General features: G+C 33.4%; 5 protein-coding genes across 9 annotated transcripts; 1 reads left to right on the top strand and 4 right to left on the bottom strand.

Annotated features, from left to right (window-relative positions):
• Positions 1-108: 108 nt before the first annotated feature.
• On the bottom strand, positions 109-870 carry LOC113218781 (uncharacterized protein KIAA1143 homolog). Its single transcript, XM_026440831.1, has 3 exons — positions 690-870; positions 367-499; positions 109-293 (listed from the first exon to the last, which is right to left on the bottom strand). Exons 1-3 carry the CDS (start codon positions 798-800, stop codon positions 124-126), a joined length of 414 nt encoding a protein of 137 aa, XP_026296616.1. The 5' UTR covers positions 801-870; the 3' UTR covers positions 109-123.
• A 713-nt stretch (positions 871-1583) lies between these two features.
• Positions 1584-4916, bottom strand: LOC552040 (transcription activator MSS11). 5 transcript variants are annotated; one of them, XM_016912986.2, is made up of 5 exons: positions 4107-4916; positions 3629-3739; positions 3256-3486; positions 2904-3164; positions 1584-2814 (listed from the first exon to the last, which is right to left on the bottom strand). In XM_016912986.2, the coding sequence occupies exons 1-5, from the start codon at positions 4335-4337 to the stop codon at positions 1642-1644; spliced, it is 2007 nt and encodes a 668-aa protein (XP_016768475.1). In that variant the 5' UTR covers positions 4338-4916; the 3' UTR covers positions 1584-1641. The 5 variants fall into 5 exon arrangements, with proteins under 5 accessions (XP_016768475.1, XP_016768483.1, XP_016768487.1 ...); XM_016912994.2 differs by having other exon boundaries at positions 4597-4706; XM_016912998.2 differs by having other exon boundaries at positions 3396-3486; positions 4597-4706.
• On the bottom strand, positions 4417-11404 carry LOC113219320. The gene is made up of 5 exons (XM_026445869.1): positions 11064-11404; positions 9940-10595; positions 8004-8298; positions 6174-6694; positions 4417-5907 (listed from the first exon to the last, which is right to left on the bottom strand). The coding sequence occupies exons 1-3, from the start codon at positions 11178-11180 to the stop codon at positions 8037-8039; spliced, it is 1035 nt and encodes a 344-aa protein (XP_026301654.1). The 5' UTR covers positions 11181-11404; the 3' UTR covers positions 4417-5907; positions 6174-6694; positions 8004-8036.
• Positions 8144-20548, top strand: LOC102655469. Its single transcript, XM_026445850.1, has 7 exons — positions 8144-8278; positions 14363-14504; positions 15764-15928; positions 17346-17475; positions 17533-17746; positions 19940-20069; positions 20242-20548. Exons 2-7 carry the CDS (start codon positions 14453-14455, stop codon positions 20484-20486), a joined length of 936 nt encoding a protein of 311 aa, XP_026301635.1. The 5' UTR covers positions 8144-8278; positions 14363-14452; the 3' UTR covers positions 20487-20548.
• Positions 11520-14448, bottom strand: LOC102655422. Its single transcript, XM_026445848.1, has one exon. The coding sequence runs from the start codon at positions 12967-12969 to the stop codon at positions 11650-11652; it is 1320 nt and encodes a 439-aa protein (XP_026301633.1). The 5' UTR covers positions 12970-14448; the 3' UTR covers positions 11520-11649.
• Positions 20549-21397: the final 849 nt, after the last annotated feature.

Raw genomic sequence — 21397 nt, 5'->3', positions numbered from 1 at the left:
TATTACAAAGTCTATAATATATATATTAAAAATATATTTGAAATATTTTTCAGAATACATATAATAAACTTCATCTTATATTTTATATATTTTAATTATAAAAATATTTAATATACATAAGTATTATAAATTATCATCATCATTTTCATTGAAAGATAATATAACTTTTTCTTGTTTTGTTTTTTTTATTTTCTTTTTTACTGGTTTATTTGCCGTTTCTAATTCTGCTTCTGTTATTTTATTTTTCCTAAATATAATTCGTTTGGATAAATCTGCAGGAGCATTAGCCTCTTCTACAATATAATATTGATATATAATTTATCTTTTATTATTCAGTATTACAAGTAAAAGTTATGAAATTTATACCTTCTTCTTTTTTTTTCTTATATGCCTCTGCTTGTTTTGCAGTTAAATGTTCAGAATTTAATACAACTACAACAGGTTTCTCTTCTTCACGTTCTTCTTCATCATTATTTGAATCTTGTGGTAATATTTCTCTCTGTTTTAAGACATCATTTAAATGATCGTTTATGCTGATTATAAACAAGCACTTATTATAATATATTTAATGATTTAATGATAAATATTTTTAATTATAATACATTATTATTAATACATAATTAAATTATAAGTTAATAATTTTAAAATTGAATAATTAATGTATAATGAATAATAATAAAATATAATACCTTTGTATCGATTGTAGGTCCTTCCTTATATCCGATTTGTTCTTTTAATTCGCGTAAAAATTTTGGTTCATTCGGTTTAATATATGAAACATTATGTTTTTTCCTAGACATTATATTGTGTCCCGTTAATATTTGAAAATATAACCTAACTTAAGAATATCACTAAATAGTATTATATATAGGCATAAACGCATATTCTACATAGATTGGAAAGTAAGATTTATCTAGTAAAATTTACTAGTACATTAATCTTATTTGGTTGGTAGGAAGGAAAAAATAGGAATTTTTACGCAAATTGATTTCAATCACAAATTAATATTTATATTAAGTAGAAGAGAGAATGTTAAAAAAAAATAAAAATAAAAATTTTTTAACCTAATTTAAAATATATTTGATATTACATAATATTTAAAAATCTAAAAATTCAAATATGTTTATTTTGGGATTATATATGTTGCTGTTTCATGGAATTATAGAATAATATCAAATTCGAAATAATATGCTTTGATAATTTATTAATTTCGTGATAACGATAATAATACTATTAACGTTTTTCACAGTTTACAACTGTTTTTAACCAATCATATAATCAACTATCGATAAAAATTTAAAAAAGATTTAAAAAGCGCCATGAACATTTATATATCTATTATCCTTTATCATATTGTCCTGAAATATTAGTAAAAAACCATTCGTTGGTCAAATGATAATTTACTTAACCAAAATTATAACGAATCGTATATGTCCCAAAAAGTTTCAAAAAACGATGGTCCGTTCCTTTATCGTTTCGATGAGAATATAATAATGTCACGATATAAAGCTGAATATAAAGATTTAAATGCGAACAAGTCCGATATACGATATACGTCGTCGTCATCCAGAACTTGATACATATAATAATAATTATACGAGTATCTTTATTAGAATACAATTTTCAATGAAAAGAATGATTTTACAGACGCGTCATTTCAGAATTATTTAGTGCCCTTAATTTCCCATCCGAATGGCTAGATCGACGATGTCGAATTTGAGTGTGCGTACTAATAATATATCCACCTTCCTCTTGTCGATTATGTTTCTCCACTTGAATAACCGGCATACATCGTGGAGCTGGCCCATCTAAACATTCACAGCTCAAACTGGCGTCCAACTCGCCCTGATACGGCGGCGGTATTAACAAACTTTCGGTAGATTTAGTTGGCTGAAAGTGTCTGCTAGAATTGCCCGAATACGTAGTACCACTACTTGTTCGTCTTTGAACGGTACCAGTTGGCGTTTTCGCTCGTCCATGCGCATTCTTTCCCGGCCTTTCCGCGCTATGCGTCTTTATAGTAGCCGTATCCAAATAACCATATCCGAAACCGTAACCACCGAACGCCTTGGTAGTCAGATTGTCCCAGGATTTTGGTTTGGCATACTGAAGGCACGGTGGTGGTCGTTGATGTACGTTTGGATCCCAATAGAGAGTATCCGTGCTTAGGCTCGTTGAGCAAGAGGCTACGCTTTCAGCTGCGGTCGAAATATCGCTGCTGGTAACAGAATGTAAACTATGTCCTGATGTGCGCGAGCAGTTGTGTGTACCATGCTGCTGTTGCTGTTGCGTCTGACTCGATTGTACGTGATGATGCTGCACTTGTTGTTGTTGTTGTTGCTGCTGCTGTTGCTGCTGCTGTTGTTGTTGCTGCTGCTGATGATGATTTTGTTCGTTCTTCGCCCTCCTTTGTTTTTCTCGACGTCTACGACTAGGTACACAATTAGGATCACAGCATGGACTGGCTAAATCGTACGCGTCTAAACTGCCGCTATCTGATTGTTCTCTACGACGACTGGCGCTCGAAATACAAGCAACGCATAAACTATTTTGCGGAGGTGGGTGAAGAGGAAGTGGATTTTCACCAGATTGTTGTTGTTGCTGTTGTTGACAAGATTTGTGCGATTTCGATTTGGCCGGTGTGCTATTCATCCCGTTTGCTTGATGATAACTATGTCGCGACGAAACAGTCATTCCTGACTCGCTCGACATCTTCGACAGAAAATGATGATGATCGCTTCGTGAACGGGGAGGACCTACCGTTACTAGGCAAGCGGTGTTCCGAGGAACTAGACATGGTCGTCCATCTGGAAACTATAAAAACCACCCGTTATTTATTTATTTATTTTTTTTTCCAAAATCTAAATAATCTAAAGATATATAAACGACGTTTTTCAATGTACCACATTGTAAAATAACAAGTGTTCCGTGGATGTGGCCGGTCGACAGCATTGTATTGTAGAAGAGTTGAAACTCGACGATGGCGATGGCTGATTAGCGTTACTGGTAATTACACTATTAGGCGTTCTTTTACGGGCTGGCAGTGAATGGGTTTTCCATCGGCCCATGAGAATAGATCGTTCCCTCTCGCAGAGCCTTTCCAGCTCGCCGAGGCGTGATTGTAGAGCGCGTTGCAGCTCGATATAACGCATATGCAATTCCACCTGGGAGAAAAATAATCGGTATTTGCAACACTCAAATCTAAAACGATAAACTCAAAACGGTTATCGGTCGTTGACCATTCTCGATATTTACTTTTCTTACACAATCTTCGAAAGATACAACCATTCGCATTCTAGTATCACAGTTTTTTATGAAATTGACTAATGTCTTATGATCCGCCCTGTCCATTTCGTGGCCGTTTATCGAAAGTATCACGTCACCCTCTCGCATACCTGCTTTGAACGCTGGTCCATCGTATTCCACGTAATCAACATACGTGACCATCTCGATTTCCTGCTCTCGCTTGTAATGTATCCCATAACTCTGTCCAATTTCAATTGATAATTTTAAATCAAAGTTTACAACAATTACTACGCTATTTTTATGAAAAAAAAAAAAATCAGAGAATATTAATATTAAAGAAGGTACAAGCAGATGTTATTGCATACGATATGGAGAGATATACCTGTAACGTGAAACCGTATGTGCCATTTTTCTTCTCGACGATAATGGTACGACGACGTCTGTCCTCATCCGTTCGTGCCACTCGATCCGACTTTGATCTTTCTAGCACAGCCTAGAAAAAAGTACGATGGTAAGTAAGCGTGATGAAACGGAAAACGAAGAAGCTTCTATTATCATTCTCTAACATCGCATTACTCCTACTAACTTGTAAACTAAACAAATTAAAAATCATCTACACCCTATGATATAGCGTTGCAACGAAATTAACGTAACCCAAAAAACATGTATACAACATTTGCATTTTTTGAGGAAAATTACTTGCGCGATAAATTAAATCGGGATCAATAATAAAATAAAATAAAAAAATCTACCGTGAACATGAAACGCAAAAAAGAAAAACTGGTTACAAACAACAAACGGTAACAACAACAATAACAATAACAAAAAAAATAAGAATCAGATAATAAGATTCAACACACGTTGTGCAATCCACAGAATTTCCTTGACCACGAAAAACAACTCGAAATGGGCAACAAGAAACTGCTCGAGGAAGGCTGTTTCAGCAAATAAAAATCATTCTTTCGATACACGAGTCGATGTAATAACATTACACATTCCACGACACCACTCCATTCCTCCTCGTCGCTGTTCTCAACGCCGGCACGGTGTTGTTGCCCGGCCACCTCCGTATTCTGCGGCGAGTTGTTCATGATCCTTTCGAAACGGTAAGGAGACAAAGAAACAGGAAAACAGCGAAACAGAATCGAATTAATCCCCGAAGAAATATTCTCTCTTTCTCTCTCTCCCTCTCTCACTCTCTCTCTCGCCCGGATTTCGATCACCACCACCACCTGGGGGGAGGGATCCTAGCTAGTGGTAGGTTTAATCGAGGCTAGGTTTAATCCCCCGTTCTTTATTCACTTTCGAGCGTCGTCACTTTCACGTTTCTCTCCCTCTCATCGTGCTTACATTTGGACAGGCGACGCCAGCCAGCCAGCCAGCCAGGCCGCCGAGGTTAAACGCGTGCGTTTAGGCGCGATTATATACTTGTGCTCTTTTATTGTTATCTTCGTTCCCAACCGGCTGGTGTCGCCGGTTCCCAATGCGCTTGCCCGACAATATCGGCTTACAACCCCGGCCGTTCGGTGGTGGGCACCGGGGGTGGCGGAGGAAAGAGAGAGAGAGCACGCGCAGTGCTGTGCTCTCATCATCTCACCAGTGATCCCTCCTCTCTCACGTTCACCCTTCGTTCCTTCCTTCCTTCCTTCCTTCCTTCCGTCACCTTTTGTCACCCGCCTTCCTCTCTCTTCCCTTCTCCCTTCGCGGGATAGGAATAACTTCTCGCGCGTGCAATTTTTTCGCAGCCGATGATTATTCGTTTCCTCCTATTCGAAGGAATATTCGGTGTCGGTCAAATCGGTATCGAGTTTTCTCTTATTTTAATGCAACTTTCTTTCCTTTTCACGTTTATTGTATTATGAACGGTGCTCGCAAACAGTCAGTTTTATTATATTGGAGATATATATGGAGTCGCGAGGTTGTTAAAATATTTGCCATTTCTTAGGATAGAGGAAAGTATTGCGAAAAATAATTTTTTTTTAAATAATAATTTGTTAGATTTATTCGTTTGGTAATTTTATTTTCTATTATACGTATATGTAATCGGTTTTTATGTTGTTAAACAGTATCGAAGAAATTCGTTTCATTTTCATTGCTGTTTTTGTTACATTATTTTATTGTGACATTTAGATTAAAAGAGAATGAAAACTGGGAGGAAAACAGGAGAGAACATCCCACTCTTTCTTTTATGTTTCTCCACTATTTCCATTTCTGTACTTCGCCGAACTGTACCCCGAACACGACGAAAATAACGTGTCGTGACGTCGTTGTCGTGGATCCCGATGTATTTTTATAAATATCTCGACGAGCAGAAAGGAAAAAACTGCCTAATAAAGGGAATAGAAAAAGGAATTAAAAAAAGGAAGAAATAAAGGAGAAGAGTGAAAAAGAAGTGGATCGAATCATTCACCGAATGAACTCGAACTTCATCATTTCTTCTTCTTCTTTTCCGTGCTTATTTCCTTCTCGACTTTTTTCGTTTCTTTTTCCTTTACCGCGACGATTTTCTCCACCGGTTGGGAAATTGGGACCGTTGGCTTTTGCAAAGGCGGCAGAGGCGGAGGCTTTGGTTTTGGAACCGGCACGTGTCTGCATATATTAACATTTACTTCGTTTCGTTAAAATGTCGATTTTACGTTGCAATTCATTCTTGTATTCTTCCTTTCAAAAACAAAAATCAAATTAAAAAAACCAGCTTATCCTTTATCATTTGTACACATCTTTAAATTCTCCACGAATGATCGATCGATTATTATTAAACAAATCGAAGAGTTGCAATGATAACTGATGTATCGAGTTATTTTAATTTTTACGAACAGATGATCTTTTGTGATCAAATGAGTTCTTTTAAACGAACACGAATAAATGCCGTTTCTCTACTATTCTTGTTCGTTTATTTACAGGAAGGGAATAAAAATTAATCTTACTTGATGGCCATATGTATTTCTTGGAGCGATCTGTCCTGAGTAATATTGATCCAAATATTCGACTGCGTCCTCGGTTTAAGGCAGAAACCTTTATCCACGCAGCATTCCGCGTGATCGCGCTCCTCCTGGGCCTGAAACTTCCTCTCCCAACACTCCTCCCATTTGCGTAAACGCTCCTTCTCCTCCTCCTCCTCGCGCTTCTCCCTCTCCTCCCGGATCTTCTTCTTTCTTTCCAATTCTTTCGCAACTTTCTTCGACTTGCGCTTCTTTTTCTCATCTCCCCGCTCCATTGTCTTCGCGTTTTCCCCATTCCTCACGTCTATCCTTTCCCAACACGGTTCACCGATCACCTCTTCCGGCCGTTTTAATTGCGAGAAAGTTTCCCCTTTAATTGCCGGTTTTATCCGCCTCGTTTTTCTATCCGGATCGAGGAGAACGTGTAGAAATATCGCCTCCAATTGAAGAGTTATTAGTATGTTTTCAATGAGAATCTTAATTAATGCGTGATACGGGTTGATTAACTGAAAAATTAAAAAAAGGAAACGTTAATGGATAAAATTGGATTGTTTTCTTTTTTTTTTTTTTTATGTACGCCAATATAATCTCGAAGCTCGAGTGATCATTTTTGACGAGAATTTATTATTAATAATAAATTATAACGATTGTTGATAATGTATCAAGAATTTTTGAAATGTTAAATTTTGATTTATATATCTTACGTGATGATAAATGCGGTTAATAGTTTTTATCTCAAGTAAAAAAAAAAAGAAAATAAAATTATATAATTAAACGTAAAGTTATAAAGTCACCTATGACCAGTCGATATTAATTATTATTTAAAAGAAATCTTGTTTAATTACTGAGACAATGTGTAGTATTTTTTGATTTTCGTTGTGTATTTCTGTTGAGCTTATCATGTTAACGGAAAATTTTGTGGTTGGAAGTATGGTTGGAATTATGGTTGGATATACGAAATGAACATGGTCAAATATCGAGAAAAAGAGAGCGACGATTTATCGAAAGATAATTTTATTTAAACGAAGTTTTTATGAGAAATTCTACGAACGCTTATCTTAAAATTTTTCCCTTAAATTCTTTCGTGAATTATTTTCATTCTATTTTGTTCTTAAAATACGTGTGTATTGTATAATATAAAATTCTTCATTTATTAAAATTATTACGATTTATTGTATCGTTCATAAATAAAAATAAATTGTATTCTAGTTTCCCAACTTCTTTTAATTTTGACAATATCTCTCTAGTTTTTTTTTGCAGTTTTTAATATTAGAAAAAGGTTTATTAATCGAAAGGAATAATTTTATTTTTCGAAATACAAAAAAAATTAATATAAATTATTTAGTGATGCCGATCCAAACCTGTCGATCTTTCGAATTCAAAATGTAGAATAAATAATACACTAGAACGACTTTTATCGCGTTGCGAAACACAACAATTCAATTCAAATTTAATTATATTCCATTGCTGACATTTTCATATTATCATTCTAGCGGAATAGAATTGCATTTGATTGAAAGAAATGCTAAAATATAATTTGAATGTATTAATTTTTTTCATGAATGGGTGAGTAAAGATCATATAAAGGTTAATTTTATTTAGTCATTCTTTTAAAATGGAATTATACGTATATTTTTTAATATATCGATCGATGCAACTCGATATTTTCTATAGAAAAATATATTAACATGTATATATACTTAAAAATCATTGGTTCAGCAAATATTTCAATATCGATATTGTCAAAATTGAAAAAAAAAAGTCACCAGATTAGATAACAATCATTATTTACTCAAGTTAGAAATAACTACTTACTTGTTACGCATTTTCCTTGAAAATTATCTTCTTTCATTTAGATTTACAACAGTTGCAACTATAATCCTTCACAGGACATCCACATTTTTTCACGGTTTCTTTAGTGATCAGATCGGAAAACTTTTTCGGCGTGGCAGCACCGCAACAAGGTGGACAAGGAGGTGGTTCCGCACACGGAGTGCATTTTCCTTCTTGACGAGCTGCTTCTCGTATCGCAGCGAACGTTTGATCGGTTGAACAGGGACACGTCTGTTGCTCTTTTCGTCGTGCTTTCGGTGAGCATGGACACTGTTTTCTGAAAATGAATAAAGAATAATATCGTCAAGAGGATACTTTTTTGATGATGGATGACGTCGAAGAATAAATCGTTATATATATATCGAAAAGGAATCGAACAATATTTCTTAAATTAACAGGTATCGATCCGTTCGTTTGTAATATTGTATTATTGTGTAATATGTTGTACATATTTGATAAATTTTAACAAGATATTGCATTTAAAATAAGTACACACATCAAATTAGCTCTTGTACACTGTTAATATAACAAGTGGAGAAACAATTCAAAGTGCAATATTTCATTATTTCACCAGATGGCAGCAGAAGTCGAAATATCAGATGTACAGTAACTCGCAAAAATATTTAGACACTTACATACATTTAACAATTTATATTATATTGTTGTTAATTACGAAAGAAATGGACTAAACTCAAACTTGTTCCTTTCCATAGAATGTTTATCATACTTTGGAAATTCAAGAAATAATTTTAAAAATAACTTACAAAAAAATTTCTATTTTTAATTACTATAAATTTTTAAGGTATCCTTTTTGTAATACGAAAAATAGTTCTAGTTACATTTTAACATTATTTCGTTATATCAAGTTATATCGGGCGTATGTAGATTCTCTATAATTGTTTAAAGTAACAAGACAGTTGTTATCAAAACACTTATATTTGATGAAAATAGACGAACCTTGACTTTAATCAATATTTTAACATTACGATATGTTTAAATATACAATTTTATATATATGCCTGTGAGTATTTGCCTGTATTTGAAAGTATGTTTGAAAGAATGAAACGTCATATTTAAAAGTTGAGACGTGAATCATGCCTCAAAAATTCAAAAAATTATATTAAATTATATTTTTAACGACGAGTTTACGTCTTCAAAAATTGCAAAAGGGGCAATGATCGATTTGAGAGATACTTTTTGTAAGTAATCAAGTCTCAAATATGGCAATCACCTAGTAACCGTAATAGGCAATAACCTTATGAAACTACTCTCATATAATGCTTATTAGGAATAGAAAGTTGAAAAAAGATAGATTTTACCTTCATTACAGTCGAATACTAATATGGTGACCAGTTAAAGTGTACAATTTATAAAATTATTACATCTCAACTACTCTGATTCTCTGAATAATACATATTACCAATGGAAAGTTGAAAAAAAGTAAATTTTATCTTTAATTTTGCATTAATTCTTGCATTAACTAACTTCAAAGTTACTTTTATTAAAAGAATCACAAAACTATAATGACAAAATGATATAAAAATTATATAAAAATTTATAATATGTAATTTAAATTCAAATTTTTATAAACTACCTATCACGAATATAATATTTCATGTTTCTTTACATAAATATATCATTCACATCATATAGATTTGCGATTCAAATCTTTTTTCCCTAAACATTTACAAATAAATGCATAAATTTGATTATTTTCAACCAATCTTTATTCGACAGACGACCAATTTCTTCTCAAATCAATTTTGATAAAGAATGAACAAAACAACAAATTATAGAATAAAAGACTACTTAGTGATAAAACTAGTTACATATAACAACTTTTATCTTCCAGTTTATGCGCTGTCTACGTTCAACTATGTGCATGCATAAAAATAAATATAAATATATATATACGTACCCTTGACGCGTGGCGCAGCAAGGCCGTGGACCGTAATCGGGTTGTTTGGGCAACGGGGGACACGAGTTGGTTTGCACTATAGGCGTCGCACAACAGGTCCTTCCTGCCGTCTCACCACTTCCATCGCACTTCTTCGTGCAGGTGCATTTAACGGGGGCCGGTGTGTAACATTCGGAGGGTATTTTTTTGCATTGGAAGACAGGACTGTCGTCGGCCCCCTTGAAAAGATACGGTTTCCTATTGTGCGGTATTTGAAACTGGGTGATGATCTTCTTGCCGAAACAGGAAGCTCTTATGTATACTGTCACGGATCCAACGCATTGGCCGGTTGTTGTCGTGATTTTGAACGTGTCCTTGATCGTTTGGCAAGGATTAGGTATTTTGAACACCTGTTGGCTCAACACGGCGTTTATTATCGCTTTCGCCTCGATCTGGTACGAACCGATCAACATTACATCCGGCAATACCCCAGGTGGCAATTTTTTGTAGACGGACAGTTTTATGGGGAAGGTGGTCAAAGGCCTTTGAAGAACTATCGATGGCAAAGCGAATAAACAGGATTTACCCTTCTTGAAAACCTGCGTGTCGCCCTCGATGCAACCGCACCCGTCCGTTAATGCTTCTTGGCAAATGTCGATTGGGGGTAAACTGAGAATCTGTGGATTAACAGTTTTTGAAAAGCGTGATTAGTTACAAAGTAGTTTTTTATGATACCAGAAGGAGGAAAGTAAGTAACGAATAATTGAACAAATTATTTTTATTTTTAAAAATTCCTGTATAGGATGATATTGATAAATGAAATTTAATTTGCTATGTGAAATTGTAAAGTTGTGTAAATATTTGTTTGTAAATATCGAGGATTATTATACAGTTATACATCCTGGATAATTTTTTAAATAATATCATTGGATAAATTCTTTTTAGAGATTCATTTTAGAGATTAAGAGACGATCATTTCTGTATTTATGATAGAAAAATTGTAGTAAATGGAGAAAAGGAGGAACGTGTAAGATGTTTATACATAGAGGTTATACGGTTTGGAAAAATGTGTATGAATAAATAATTTATTGACAACGTGTATAAGAGCCTATAAATTATCGGATTTAATAACAATTTTAAATTACTTGAAATGAAACACACGTGGAAGCTGGTAACAATTCCTCTTGCATAGCTCTAATCACAGGAATTTTAACTTTGTCGACCAGAAACTCGATCAAGAATAATTCCTGTTCATCGGCCATTTTGAGTAACACATTATACAAGATATTTACAAGATTTTAAAACATATTTGTTCAATTTTCAAAGAAACGTTATCTAACAAATCTTATATCATCTTATTAACCCTCAATTTAGACAATTCCCATTGAGTCGTGCGATTTCAAAAATTTCAAAGTTCAAAATCCTGGCAAGGGGGCGCTCAATTCGAACGATCTTTATTTTCTATACTACTACAAGAGGAAGGAGGGGAGGGAAAAAGAGAGAGAGAGAGAGAGAAAAAATGAAAAGAAAAGTAAAATATACCAGAACTTGCAAATAATTAAATTCAATTTCAACAATCATTTTAATAAATTCAATGATCAATAAATCAATATATATATATGTATATATATATATATATATATAAAATACAAATATACGCGCAACAATGAGATCGATATAGGTTCATAGGAATCCAATGAAAAGAAATTTCTTAAAACGATCCACACCTATTCACTTCTTCTTCTTCTCCTTCTTCTCCTTCGGCTTCGCCTTCTTCTTCACCTTCTTCTCTTCCGTCTGCATCTCCCTCGTCTCGCACCTGATCGGGGGCCCCCTCTCCGGCCCCTTCGGCGTCTTCATCTCCAACTGTATGTCAGACTTCTCCCCGACCCCGACTATCCCCTTCTTCCCGATCCTAAGCACGAACACGTCGTGGTCGGGGTCGGACGTGTCCGGGCCGGGTGCGTCCGACTCGGCCGCCACCGTGACGGTCGGCTTCTTGTCCTGGCCCGTGTCCAGGATCCCGGACACCTTCAGAACAACCGCCTTTCCGCACGGTTGGACGGGCCCTCGGCTCGATTGTATCAGCCCCGACTTGTGCACGTCGGCGCATGTTTCCGGCTTGGAGCGGGACGCGGCCAACAAGCCGCTCGCGGGCTTCGACTCGATCCCCTTCCGGCTCACGTTCGGCTTCAACGTGGCCCCCGTCGGGTCCCCGCAAGGGGTGCAAGGGTGTTGCTCCCTGATGCAAACGCGGCAGGGCGGGCCACTCTTCAACAGCTCGTCCCTCGAATCCCTGCAAACGTCCATGATCTGGGAATCGATGATGCGGCATTTGTAGGCCACCGATTTCTCGTTGCACTCGTCCCCCTTGAACACGTACGAGGAGACGGTACGCTCGGGCGGCGCCTCGAATTCGGTGACGATCGTTTGCCCGAACGCGGACACCCTCACGTACATGCACACGGCCCCGATCACGTTGTCGTTGTAGAGCAGGGGCACCTCGCCCTCGAACACTTTGGGGGGTGGGGCCATTTTGTGCCAACATTGAAGCATCTCTTTCCTCAACGCGGCGAAGTGCTTGGTGAGGTCCAGCTCGCCGCTGCCGACCAGCACGTCCGGCTTCACCCCCTCGGGCATCTTCTTCTGCACGCACACCTTGACGATCAGGTCGAAGAGTTTGTTGATCACGTTGTACTGATCGATGGCGAACATCACGGAACGGCCGGAAAAGAAGTACTCGATGTCGTCCGCTATCCCGGCCTGGGGGTGGAACATCGGGTCGACGGGGGTTATCTCGATACCCTCCCTCCCCGTGAAATTGAGAAACTCGACGGATATGGTGGTTGGGACGAAGAACATCTGGTTGAGTTTCGCTAAACGCTCACTGGTCATGTGGTGGATGAAGAATTCCAACAGGAAGAGGTATTGCTCCTTGTTCTCGAACGCGACCACCTCGCGGCTTCCGAACTCCGGTATCGCGACCACGTCCGTTTTCTCCTTGATTTCTTTCGAGGCTTTCTTGTTAGAACCACGTTGACCGCGCTCCATTAATGCAACCTAATGATCGATGATGGCGGACATCAGAATTCTTCGAAAACTTCGAGGGGGGGGAAAGTAATAATACGCGGTTCACGTGAAATTTCCATCAGGTCGAGAGGAGGAGATTTCGATTTTTCACTTCGAATTTTTTTTCTTCTTCGAATCGATTGACAATTAGGTTAAAGATGTAGTTCCGTGATGTTTGCCATAGGATTCGATTTTCGCCCAGCGAGATCGATCCGGTTTATCGATTAGTCGTGCCTCGTTCTCGCCACGCGAGAACCTTGGGCCAACTGGTTTTCGATCTCTCCCCTCTCCGTCCAAATCCTTTTCGATTGATTCAACCGATTTCGAGACGAGGGAGAGACGAGTTGAAATCGAGAACCGAGGAAAGGGAGGGAAGAAGGGAGGAGGAGGGTTGTGATTCGTTCATCGATGCCATCTCTCGATACAATCGAGATACGGTTATCTTTATCTATGACAGGCGAAATTCCCTCTCTTGTAAAACTTCAGTGAATAAATCATCTCGATTATGTCGTAAATTTAATTTTATTTATGGGTAAATTTTCCACGTGCGAAATCGATTCTTTTTTTTTCTTCTTCTTCGAAATTCAATTACGTGAAAATGTTTATGGTACGATGATATGTATACATATATGTATATGCATATGTGTATATATTACGCTTGTATAGTTTTTGATCATCGAAATTAGTTTTAAAATTTCCTCAACTTTCGTGCCATTATTAAAAATATATACGAAAAATATATATATCGATGGCAAATATTCAATGACGAATAGTAAATAATTTTAAAAGTTACCAACCACGTTTGTTACGCGAAAGAATAAGATGTGATAACCTCTTTGATCAAACAAAATGTTTTCTTTCGAAAAATGAATACGATGGAATAAATTAGAAAAAAAAAAAAAAAGAAAAAGGGAAAAAAATGAGCTCAAAACGAGATTTCATCGATAAATGAGATTATTCCATAATGTATCGATAATATTAGAAACTTTATTACAAGTCATCTCGAGATATGTTATCTCGAAAGTTATATGTTAGTCAAGTTTATTATGTTTGAAAAATTTGAATAATAAAGAAAAAATTAAAAACCATTAATTCATTATTCGATACTTCGTTCCAAGGAGACATACTTTTCTCTCATTAATAATTCATTAAATATAGATATTCGTGGCTATCTTTGCTCGTGGCTAATTAATGATCGGCGCAAGTTAAACGCAAGATAATAACGAATTAATTATTACACGATCGTGACAATTTGTCGTTATTTATGACGTGCGATGCCGTTAGGTATATAAATTTTCACAACTATTTTCGATGGCCAACGACTTCGTAAATTCGTAAAAAGATCATTTTTATCAATGTCGCGTTTTTTCCCCAGTTTCCCGAACCACCGCCTCTCGATTATTACGTAACCGATGTCTCGCCGACGATTAAATCGGACGGAATATTTCACCATGGGAAACCGTCCATGTCCCATAAATGCGTGGCTAAGCAGCTCAGGCCGATCAAACGGAAAATAAGTAAGTGTATCGGTTTGAATAATGATTATCATTCTGTTCAAATATAAAGAAGAAGAACGATCCACTTTGTTCGCTTTGAAAATAAATAATGTTTTCATTTATGAAAAAAGAGAATTTTATAAAATATAGAAAAATTCATTACGTAAATTTGTTTAACACGATCTTAGTTAGTTTTTGAATAAAAATATTAATGTTTAATAAATATTTTTAGATATGAAACTTTTCCAAACAATGTTTCAATTATCTTTGATCCGATCTTTCGTCAAAATTCTTCTCTTTTATACATTAATTTCTCCAAAAACGCATTAAAAGTCCATTCATTCGATGAAGCAACAAAAATGATTTTATTTTTAAATAGCTTTTGTAATGGATTTTAAATATTTAATAAATTTAGAAAGAAAATATTATATGAATATACACGATATGTTCAATTCATTTTACCGAAAATTACGAAGGAAAGGAATAAATTTGCATTTACTATTGCGATGCAATACAGAATTAGATCGATAACAATATTTACATTTTCTGCTCACGCTTATGCAAACGCTTGTATTTCTGATAAACTGTTGTGATGAAACGATTCTTTGAGAAACTTTTTTAAAATTTATCTTCTAATCGCAAATCAATCCAAATAATTCCACTGTTGTTAATCACAACACTACGACGTACACTTCTACCATATTAGGAAATCCATGTTGACACTTTCTTAGAATAGCTCGACATTTCCGTTTGTTTGGCAGAGAAGTCGTAAACGAAACGCGTATCTCCATATTCTCGTTTCATGAATAACTATGGCAACTACGGTTTGTCAAAAGTTTACTAATAAAAAATTACCAGTCACACTGTGTATCCTTGATTCTTGCATTATTTATTTACGTGTCTTTTTTTTTTTTATTTATTTATTCAAACTGATGAAAATTAATATCGTAATTAATCTTCATAAGATCCTTTCTTTCTGTTTAAAGGAAACTTTAAAGAATTTGAGAAACAATATATTTATATCAAATTTTCTCTTTTCTTATTTACATACAAATATATATAGAATGTGTTGATAAAATTTGGCTCTCTAAATCTGGAATAAATCTCAAAATTAATTAAAATAAATAAAATAAATATTCGATCACAAGCAAAGTGGTTTAAATTACATAATGTTTATCCCGCAATCGTTTAAACGATTCTTCTCCCGTTAGTGACGATAAAAAGCTATGCCACAATTGAGTTAAGTCAATCGAATTAGAATGTCGTTGTAATTGTTACAGCCGACCCTCTAGCGCCTATACAGGAAGTGAATCCACGCGTTTTGCAAGAATGGGTCGACAAGGACAAAATATACGTGGATCATCCTACGAAGGATGATGGTGTCGTTTTCCAAACGCTTTGTTTTTTGCCGAGATCGAAGCTGATTTATGACCGAAAGCAAAAACGTTGGTATCATTTATTGCTTAATTGAAAATTCATATATATTTTTTTTTTAAGAAAATACTTTTAAATTAAATACTTGATATTATGATTTATTGTTGTATGTACATTCTAATATAATTGTATTGTTTAAATGTGTTTACAAATAACGAATTTTAAATTTTTGTAAATTTACAGAGTGTCTGGTAATTGATTGTACAAGTGGGCAAGAAGTATCATTTTATTAAGTCGTCTCAATTTTTTTTTCTTTTTTTTCTCGTTACTTGAACACTTGGTTTTGAAGAAAATTTGTGTTTCCTTCGTTTTAAATGTTTTTTTTGCAAAATTTATTTGTATTAATTTAAAGCTACAAGTTTAAGATTAATTTATTAAAATTTGTAGAGTATATTTCTACAATTATATCTTTATAAAAAAAGTTGATTTTTTGAAAGAGTATTTGCAAATAAATAAATATTTTAGAAAAGTAAAATAATGAAATTTCTGATAAAAGTGTATAATCTCTTTTACAATTTTAAAATATCATTGTAACGTGTTATTCTGATCTGGTTTGATCATCAATTTAATAAAATGAAATCATAAAAATTCATAGACAGATAGAATTGAGATTTCTTTGATAAAAGGAAGAAAAATTTTTCATAATATATCATAAATTATAATATCATAAATTTAAAATCTATACATTTTTTCTATCAATAATCATATTTTCACTTCAATCAATCAAATATATTTGATTGAAAAACTTTTAAATTCTACTTAAGTAAAAAAAATGTTTTCTTTTTTTTTCTGATATATCTTCATGTAGATAGATTTATTGGAATTAGTCAGATAATAAATAGACACACACACATATAATATGATATAATATAAAAATAATAGATTAAAATTAAATAGAATTAAATAGATAAGAACAATGTAATAACAACAATGCAATAATAGAAATATTAATAAATTTAGATTACAGATATTGAAATGAATTGTAAGTATATATAACTAATAATTTTTTACTAATTTACTAATTGGAATTAACTTTATGATATATAAGAAAATATATATATATATATAAATATTTGAAGATATTATTTTGTTTCGAATTTACAATCTACATTGTGAGATCCCCCTGGTCGTCTGGGATATTAATTGTTACCCACTTAAAGTATAATAGATCGACACATACCAGTCTGGCAATTTCGGCCAATCGAATATCGGCCAATCAAACGTAGAAATAATTTAACATCCGAGAAGCAATAAAAGTGAATCATCAAACGACACTAATTCGTTAATGAGTCACGAGTGATTTGTAACCCAATTCGAACGAATTCGTTTGGAAAAATTAATCCAATTGCTGATCATCGTTGGGATAAACTTAAAGACAATATAAATAATTGTTAATTCATTCTGAATGATCATCTTCTTTATTCACAGCTCTATTCTCCGTGTTTCCCCGATCTGTTCAATACGAATTATGGTACATGCGCGAAAAGCAAATGAAGGAGCTCGAGAAACGGAGAGCACCCGTCACACCGTGCGCTACTCAAAAAGAGGAAACGGTTGAGTAAGCGCTTTTACGCTTACTTTAATGAAAAATAATAAACGATGGTCTCTTGTGCAGGAAGGATGAAGAACCGTGCAGTCTGATAAAAGTGCCATTTTGGTATAAGGATAAAACCGAAAGACCGAGCGGCATTCCTCCCCCAGTTGGAGACATAAACGACTACTCGTACGAGAAGTTCGACAAAACCGTCGAGCAAGACGTAAAACTTAGCGAAAAACTGGACATAGATCATCCGGGCAAATATATACCGGGTGCGATTCATCGATTACAGGTATTATATTTTTTTCGAGTATAATAATTGAGTTAAGTGAATGACGAGTTACTTCAAAAATTTAAAAGAAATTAAATAGAGCAATCAGAAGTATGATATGATACTTAAATCGATTAAATCAAATATTGTTTCTGGGTATTTGGGCATTATTTAAATGAAAAGTTGTTTGCAAGTGATCATTAAAGTAATGTATTGTCTTCTAGTGGCTAGATGTTATTTGAAATAATTACGTATTCATTTATTTAAATAAATAAATAATATTATTTCAGGTTATTTGGTTTTCAAATGAAATAAGATTATTTCAATTTTTTATTTGAACAATAATGTATTTTATTTTTTGGATAGTTGTTGATATTTTTAATTTTGAAAAGATGAATACTTGAATAATAGTGAAATGTTAATATTTTGATAAATATAAATTAATAAAAACACTTACTGCTTTTAAACAAGAGATATCAAATAACAAATGATAAGATTCTTATATGTAATTTTAATTATATAATAATAGAAGTATTATTTTTTAAAATGTCAGTATATCATTTTTGTTTTATGAATAATAAGTTAAACTCATTGCTTAAATTATCTGCACTATTTTCTAAGCACAGAGTTGTACTAACGTGTTTCAAATTATATGTTTAAATGTATTTTTAGGAATATCTAGTGAATTGAGTGGAAAGTGTAAAATAGAGAAAGTGAAAATGTACATGTGTAGAAAATATATTTATATATACAAGTTAATTTTTATATACCAATTTTTTCACTTCTCAACAAGAATGATTCATCAAATTCTCTCAATTTTTTACAATATCACTCTGATTAAAAAGAAAAAAATCATTGTTTCATTGCTAAAACGAGATTAGACTATATTAAATATATTTTTATTAATTTTATGAAAAAAATCAGTTGGAATAAATTAAATCACACAATTTTAATTCTATCTTGTTTAATTTATATCGAACAATGAAATGACTGAGCGGAATGAAAGCTTCGAAATGGCGGAAAATTCGAAAGTGACCGATTGTTTTTTTTTTTTGTTTGTAATTATTTTCATTGTTTAATATCTAGGGAAAGTTAAAGTAGAAACTTTCAGACTTGTGGCTTGTGACCTCGAATTAAGAATCCTGGGAAAAACGTTTATAACATTCGCCATTATCGAGAAGAATCTCGAAAAAAAAAACAATTTTTCAAAAAATAGCTTTATTATTTTTATTGTAAATTTTCACAATGTAATATATTTCTTTTTATTTCTATATACCTACTTAATCTCTAATCCAATTATTGATCAAGATTTATACAAATATAGCTTCAATAACGTTGGAATAATCTTCACGTGTTGTAAACTCCAATCTATTTTTAATTATTTCTAATTATATTCCATCTTCCATGCGAACGTGTTTTGAATGAAACTAGTCAGAACATGTTCTGATTATTTTTCTTCTTTTTTCTTTTCCTTAACGAGCATATTATATACAAGTATGAAATAGAATGATAATTATATTTGCATAAATGTTTGAAATCACGTGCAAAAAATCAAACGTATTCAATTTTTCCTCATTTCGTTAAAAAGTGGATGGAAATATATCTTGGTTCAAATCAATAAAAGATAAATCTTCTAAAGAAAATTTTATCTTATTTTTATTCCAATTTTCCCCAAAAGAATTACCTTTGTCCTTTGTTCGATCATTAAAAACAAAAATAAAACGAGAATTTATTTAACTGGTTCATGGCGATGCTAGCGCGTGAGAATAGCGCATCTGTAAAATTAAATATCCGGAATATCGTACAACAAGAACACCAAAACACCAACGTGTTTCATTTACTGCGCCACATAAAATTTGCCTTTTCACTCGACTTCATTCGAGCAAAATGAATCAACGAAGCTTATATTATTAAAATGAATATATATATATACATATATTTTTTATTCAAATCAAGAGGCGCGTATAAAAAGTAGTTTAGAATTTTCAAAACGAGATTGCGCGCAAGAAGTAACTATTTGTTCGTCTATTCATGTCACTACGTCATTGTGTATACACAAGGTATCACATGCATTTTTCATACAATATTATATCAAGGTTAACGCGATTACGCATTGAAACGCATGTGTAGCAGGAAAGTGTGCAAATACATTGCCGGTTTAATTCTCTTCGCTAGTTTTTATTTTTTTGAAATGATCGAATTTTGATATTCAAGGGTTCAGGCGACACGAGTATGATAGACGAGTTGCAAAGAGCGGATGCCTTTAAAGTAGTTCTGAAGGAGCGCGAAACCTTAGCGGAAAAGCCACCACCTGTTGAAGAAAACGTTTGCTATTCTGAAAAACGTGAGCATTTTCCACTTCTTTTTTTCTCTTTTTGAATCACTTGGAATGAGCCTTTTTTTCTTTACGTTTCTTAGAATTTTTATTAGAAAGGCTTTTAATATCTTTTTAATTTCTTTCGTCAAACGAGTTTATAATTGGAATCTTAGAAATGATTTTAAAATTTGTTTTGTAGCAGTCGTAACGGATATAGAAGTTGTAGAAGATAGCGACAAGGATGTTCGATGGTATCCCGTGTACGAAGATTTAGAATTGCCAAGAACTGATGCCGAAAGGCAAGAGGAATTACGAAAATTAACCAAACCTTTTTTACACGATTTGCATATATGGTATTCAAAGAACAAACCGACGAAATTGTTCACCCCTGTTAGACAAATTGGAAAGAAAGCAATGCCTGAAAGGCGGTTTTCTCACTTGTAATATTGTCCTTGGTGTATTATTAAGATTAAGATAAATAAAATTGATAAAAATAAAATGAAAAATAGTTAGTTAGATTTTTGTTATATATATCTTATAATAGAAATTAATAATAGAATTATGAAACGTATTTTATATATACATCACAATTTTTTAATAACAATTATTGTCTAATTAATTGTTAATAATAATAAACATGTCATATTTCATATAACACAGATATTCTTTTTAGATTCTTTTTAGATTAGATTCTTACAGTTTTAAAATTATAAAATTAATGTTACGAGCATAAGATATTTAATTTCCAAAATTGATTTGAACATAACTATTAAATTACGCCATGAATACTTATGATACGGTTAGATTTCTTTTTCTCATGATGCTTGCAAATTCTATAAATGATATGAGCATCTTGACGAAGAGGATTGTGTTATTAATTTTTCTCTCAAACAATCTCTCTTTGAATATTCTTACAATTTAATTTATAATATGTAATTAACATATTAAAATTCGATAATTTTCACGAATATATTCGATAATATCGAAAAGTAACGTATATATTTGACGAAATTATCGAGTCGATCAAAAAATTGCATTGTTTGAATGAATTGTTATATTTTATCGATTATCGCTTTTCTCGATATCAATGAATCGATGTCATGCTCGATTGCATACTATATCATGAATGGTACCATTAAATCGTTGCAATGAAATTTTTTTTCTACATTTACAATCAAGTATTTCGATAAAACTTTATTTAATATCATCAACTTTATACGTTTTTTTTTTTTTTAAAGATAAGAATATACATAAGTTTATAATTACAATGATATTTTACAACATGATACAGATAAAATAACTTATATAAATAATGATGCAAGAAATAATAACGCGTTTTGTACGATACTTGCATA

This window comes from Apis mellifera, linkage group LG1 (assembly GCF_003254395.2).
Source record: "Apis mellifera strain DH4 linkage group LG1, Amel_HAv3.1, whole genome shotgun sequence".
NCBI lineage: Eukaryota > Metazoa > Arthropoda > Insecta > Hymenoptera > Apidae > Apis > Apis mellifera.
Note: the sequence above shows the minus strand (reverse complement) of the source record. Positions and strands in the feature narration are given on the sequence as shown.

Excerpts from the sequence above, each read along its gene's own strand:
- LOC113218781 (XM_026440831.1), bottom strand. The coding sequence starts at position 800 with ATGTCTAGGAAAAAACATAATGTTTCATATATTAAACCGAATGAACCA. Across the intron at positions 500-689 it reads GACCTACAATCGATACAAAG|AGAGAAATATTACCACAAGA; the intron begins GTATTATATTTT and ends GTCTTAAAACAG. Across the intron at positions 294-366 it reads TAAGAAAAAAAAAGAAGAAG|AAGAGGCTAATGCTCCTGCA; the intron begins GTATAAATTTCA and ends ATTATATTGTAG.
- LOC552040 (XM_016912986.2), bottom strand. The coding sequence starts at position 4,337 with ATGAACAACTCGCCGCAGAATACGGAGGTGGCCGGGCAACAACACCGT. Across the intron at positions 3,740-4,106 it reads AATTCTGTGGATTGCACAAC|GCTGTGCTAGAAAGATCAAA; the intron begins GTGTGTTGAATC and ends ACTTTTTTCTAG. Across the intron at positions 3,487-3,628 it reads CATACGGTTTCACGTTACAG|AGTTATGGGATACATTACAA; the intron begins GTATATCTCTCC and ends GAAATTGGACAG.
- LOC113219320 (XM_026445869.1), bottom strand. The coding sequence starts at position 11,180 with ATGGCCGATGAACAGGAATTATTCTTGATCGAGTTTCTGGTCGACAAA. Across the intron at positions 10,596-11,063 it reads CCACGTGTGTTTCATTTCAA|ATTCTCAGTTTACCCCCAAT; the intron begins GTAATTTAAAAT and ends GTTAATCCACAG. Across the intron at positions 8,299-9,939 it reads TGCTGCGCCACGCGTCAAGG|AAAACAGTGTCCATGCTCAC; the intron begins GTACGTATATAT and ends ATTCATTTTCAG.
- LOC102655422 (XM_026445848.1), bottom strand. The coding sequence starts at position 12,969 with ATGGAGCGCGGTCAACGTGGTTCTAACAAGAAAGCCTCGAAAGAAATC.
- LOC102655469 (XM_026445850.1), top strand. The coding sequence starts at position 14,453 with ATGTCCCATAAATGCGTGGCTAAGCAGCTCAGGCCGATCAAACGGAAA. Across the intron at positions 14,505-15,763 it reads GCCGATCAAACGGAAAATAA|CCGACCCTCTAGCGCCTATA; the intron begins GTAAGTGTATCG and ends TAATTGTTACAG. Across the intron at positions 17,476-17,532 it reads CAAAAAGAGGAAACGGTTGA|GAAGGATGAAGAACCGTGCA; the intron begins GTAAGCGCTTTT and ends TCTCTTGTGCAG.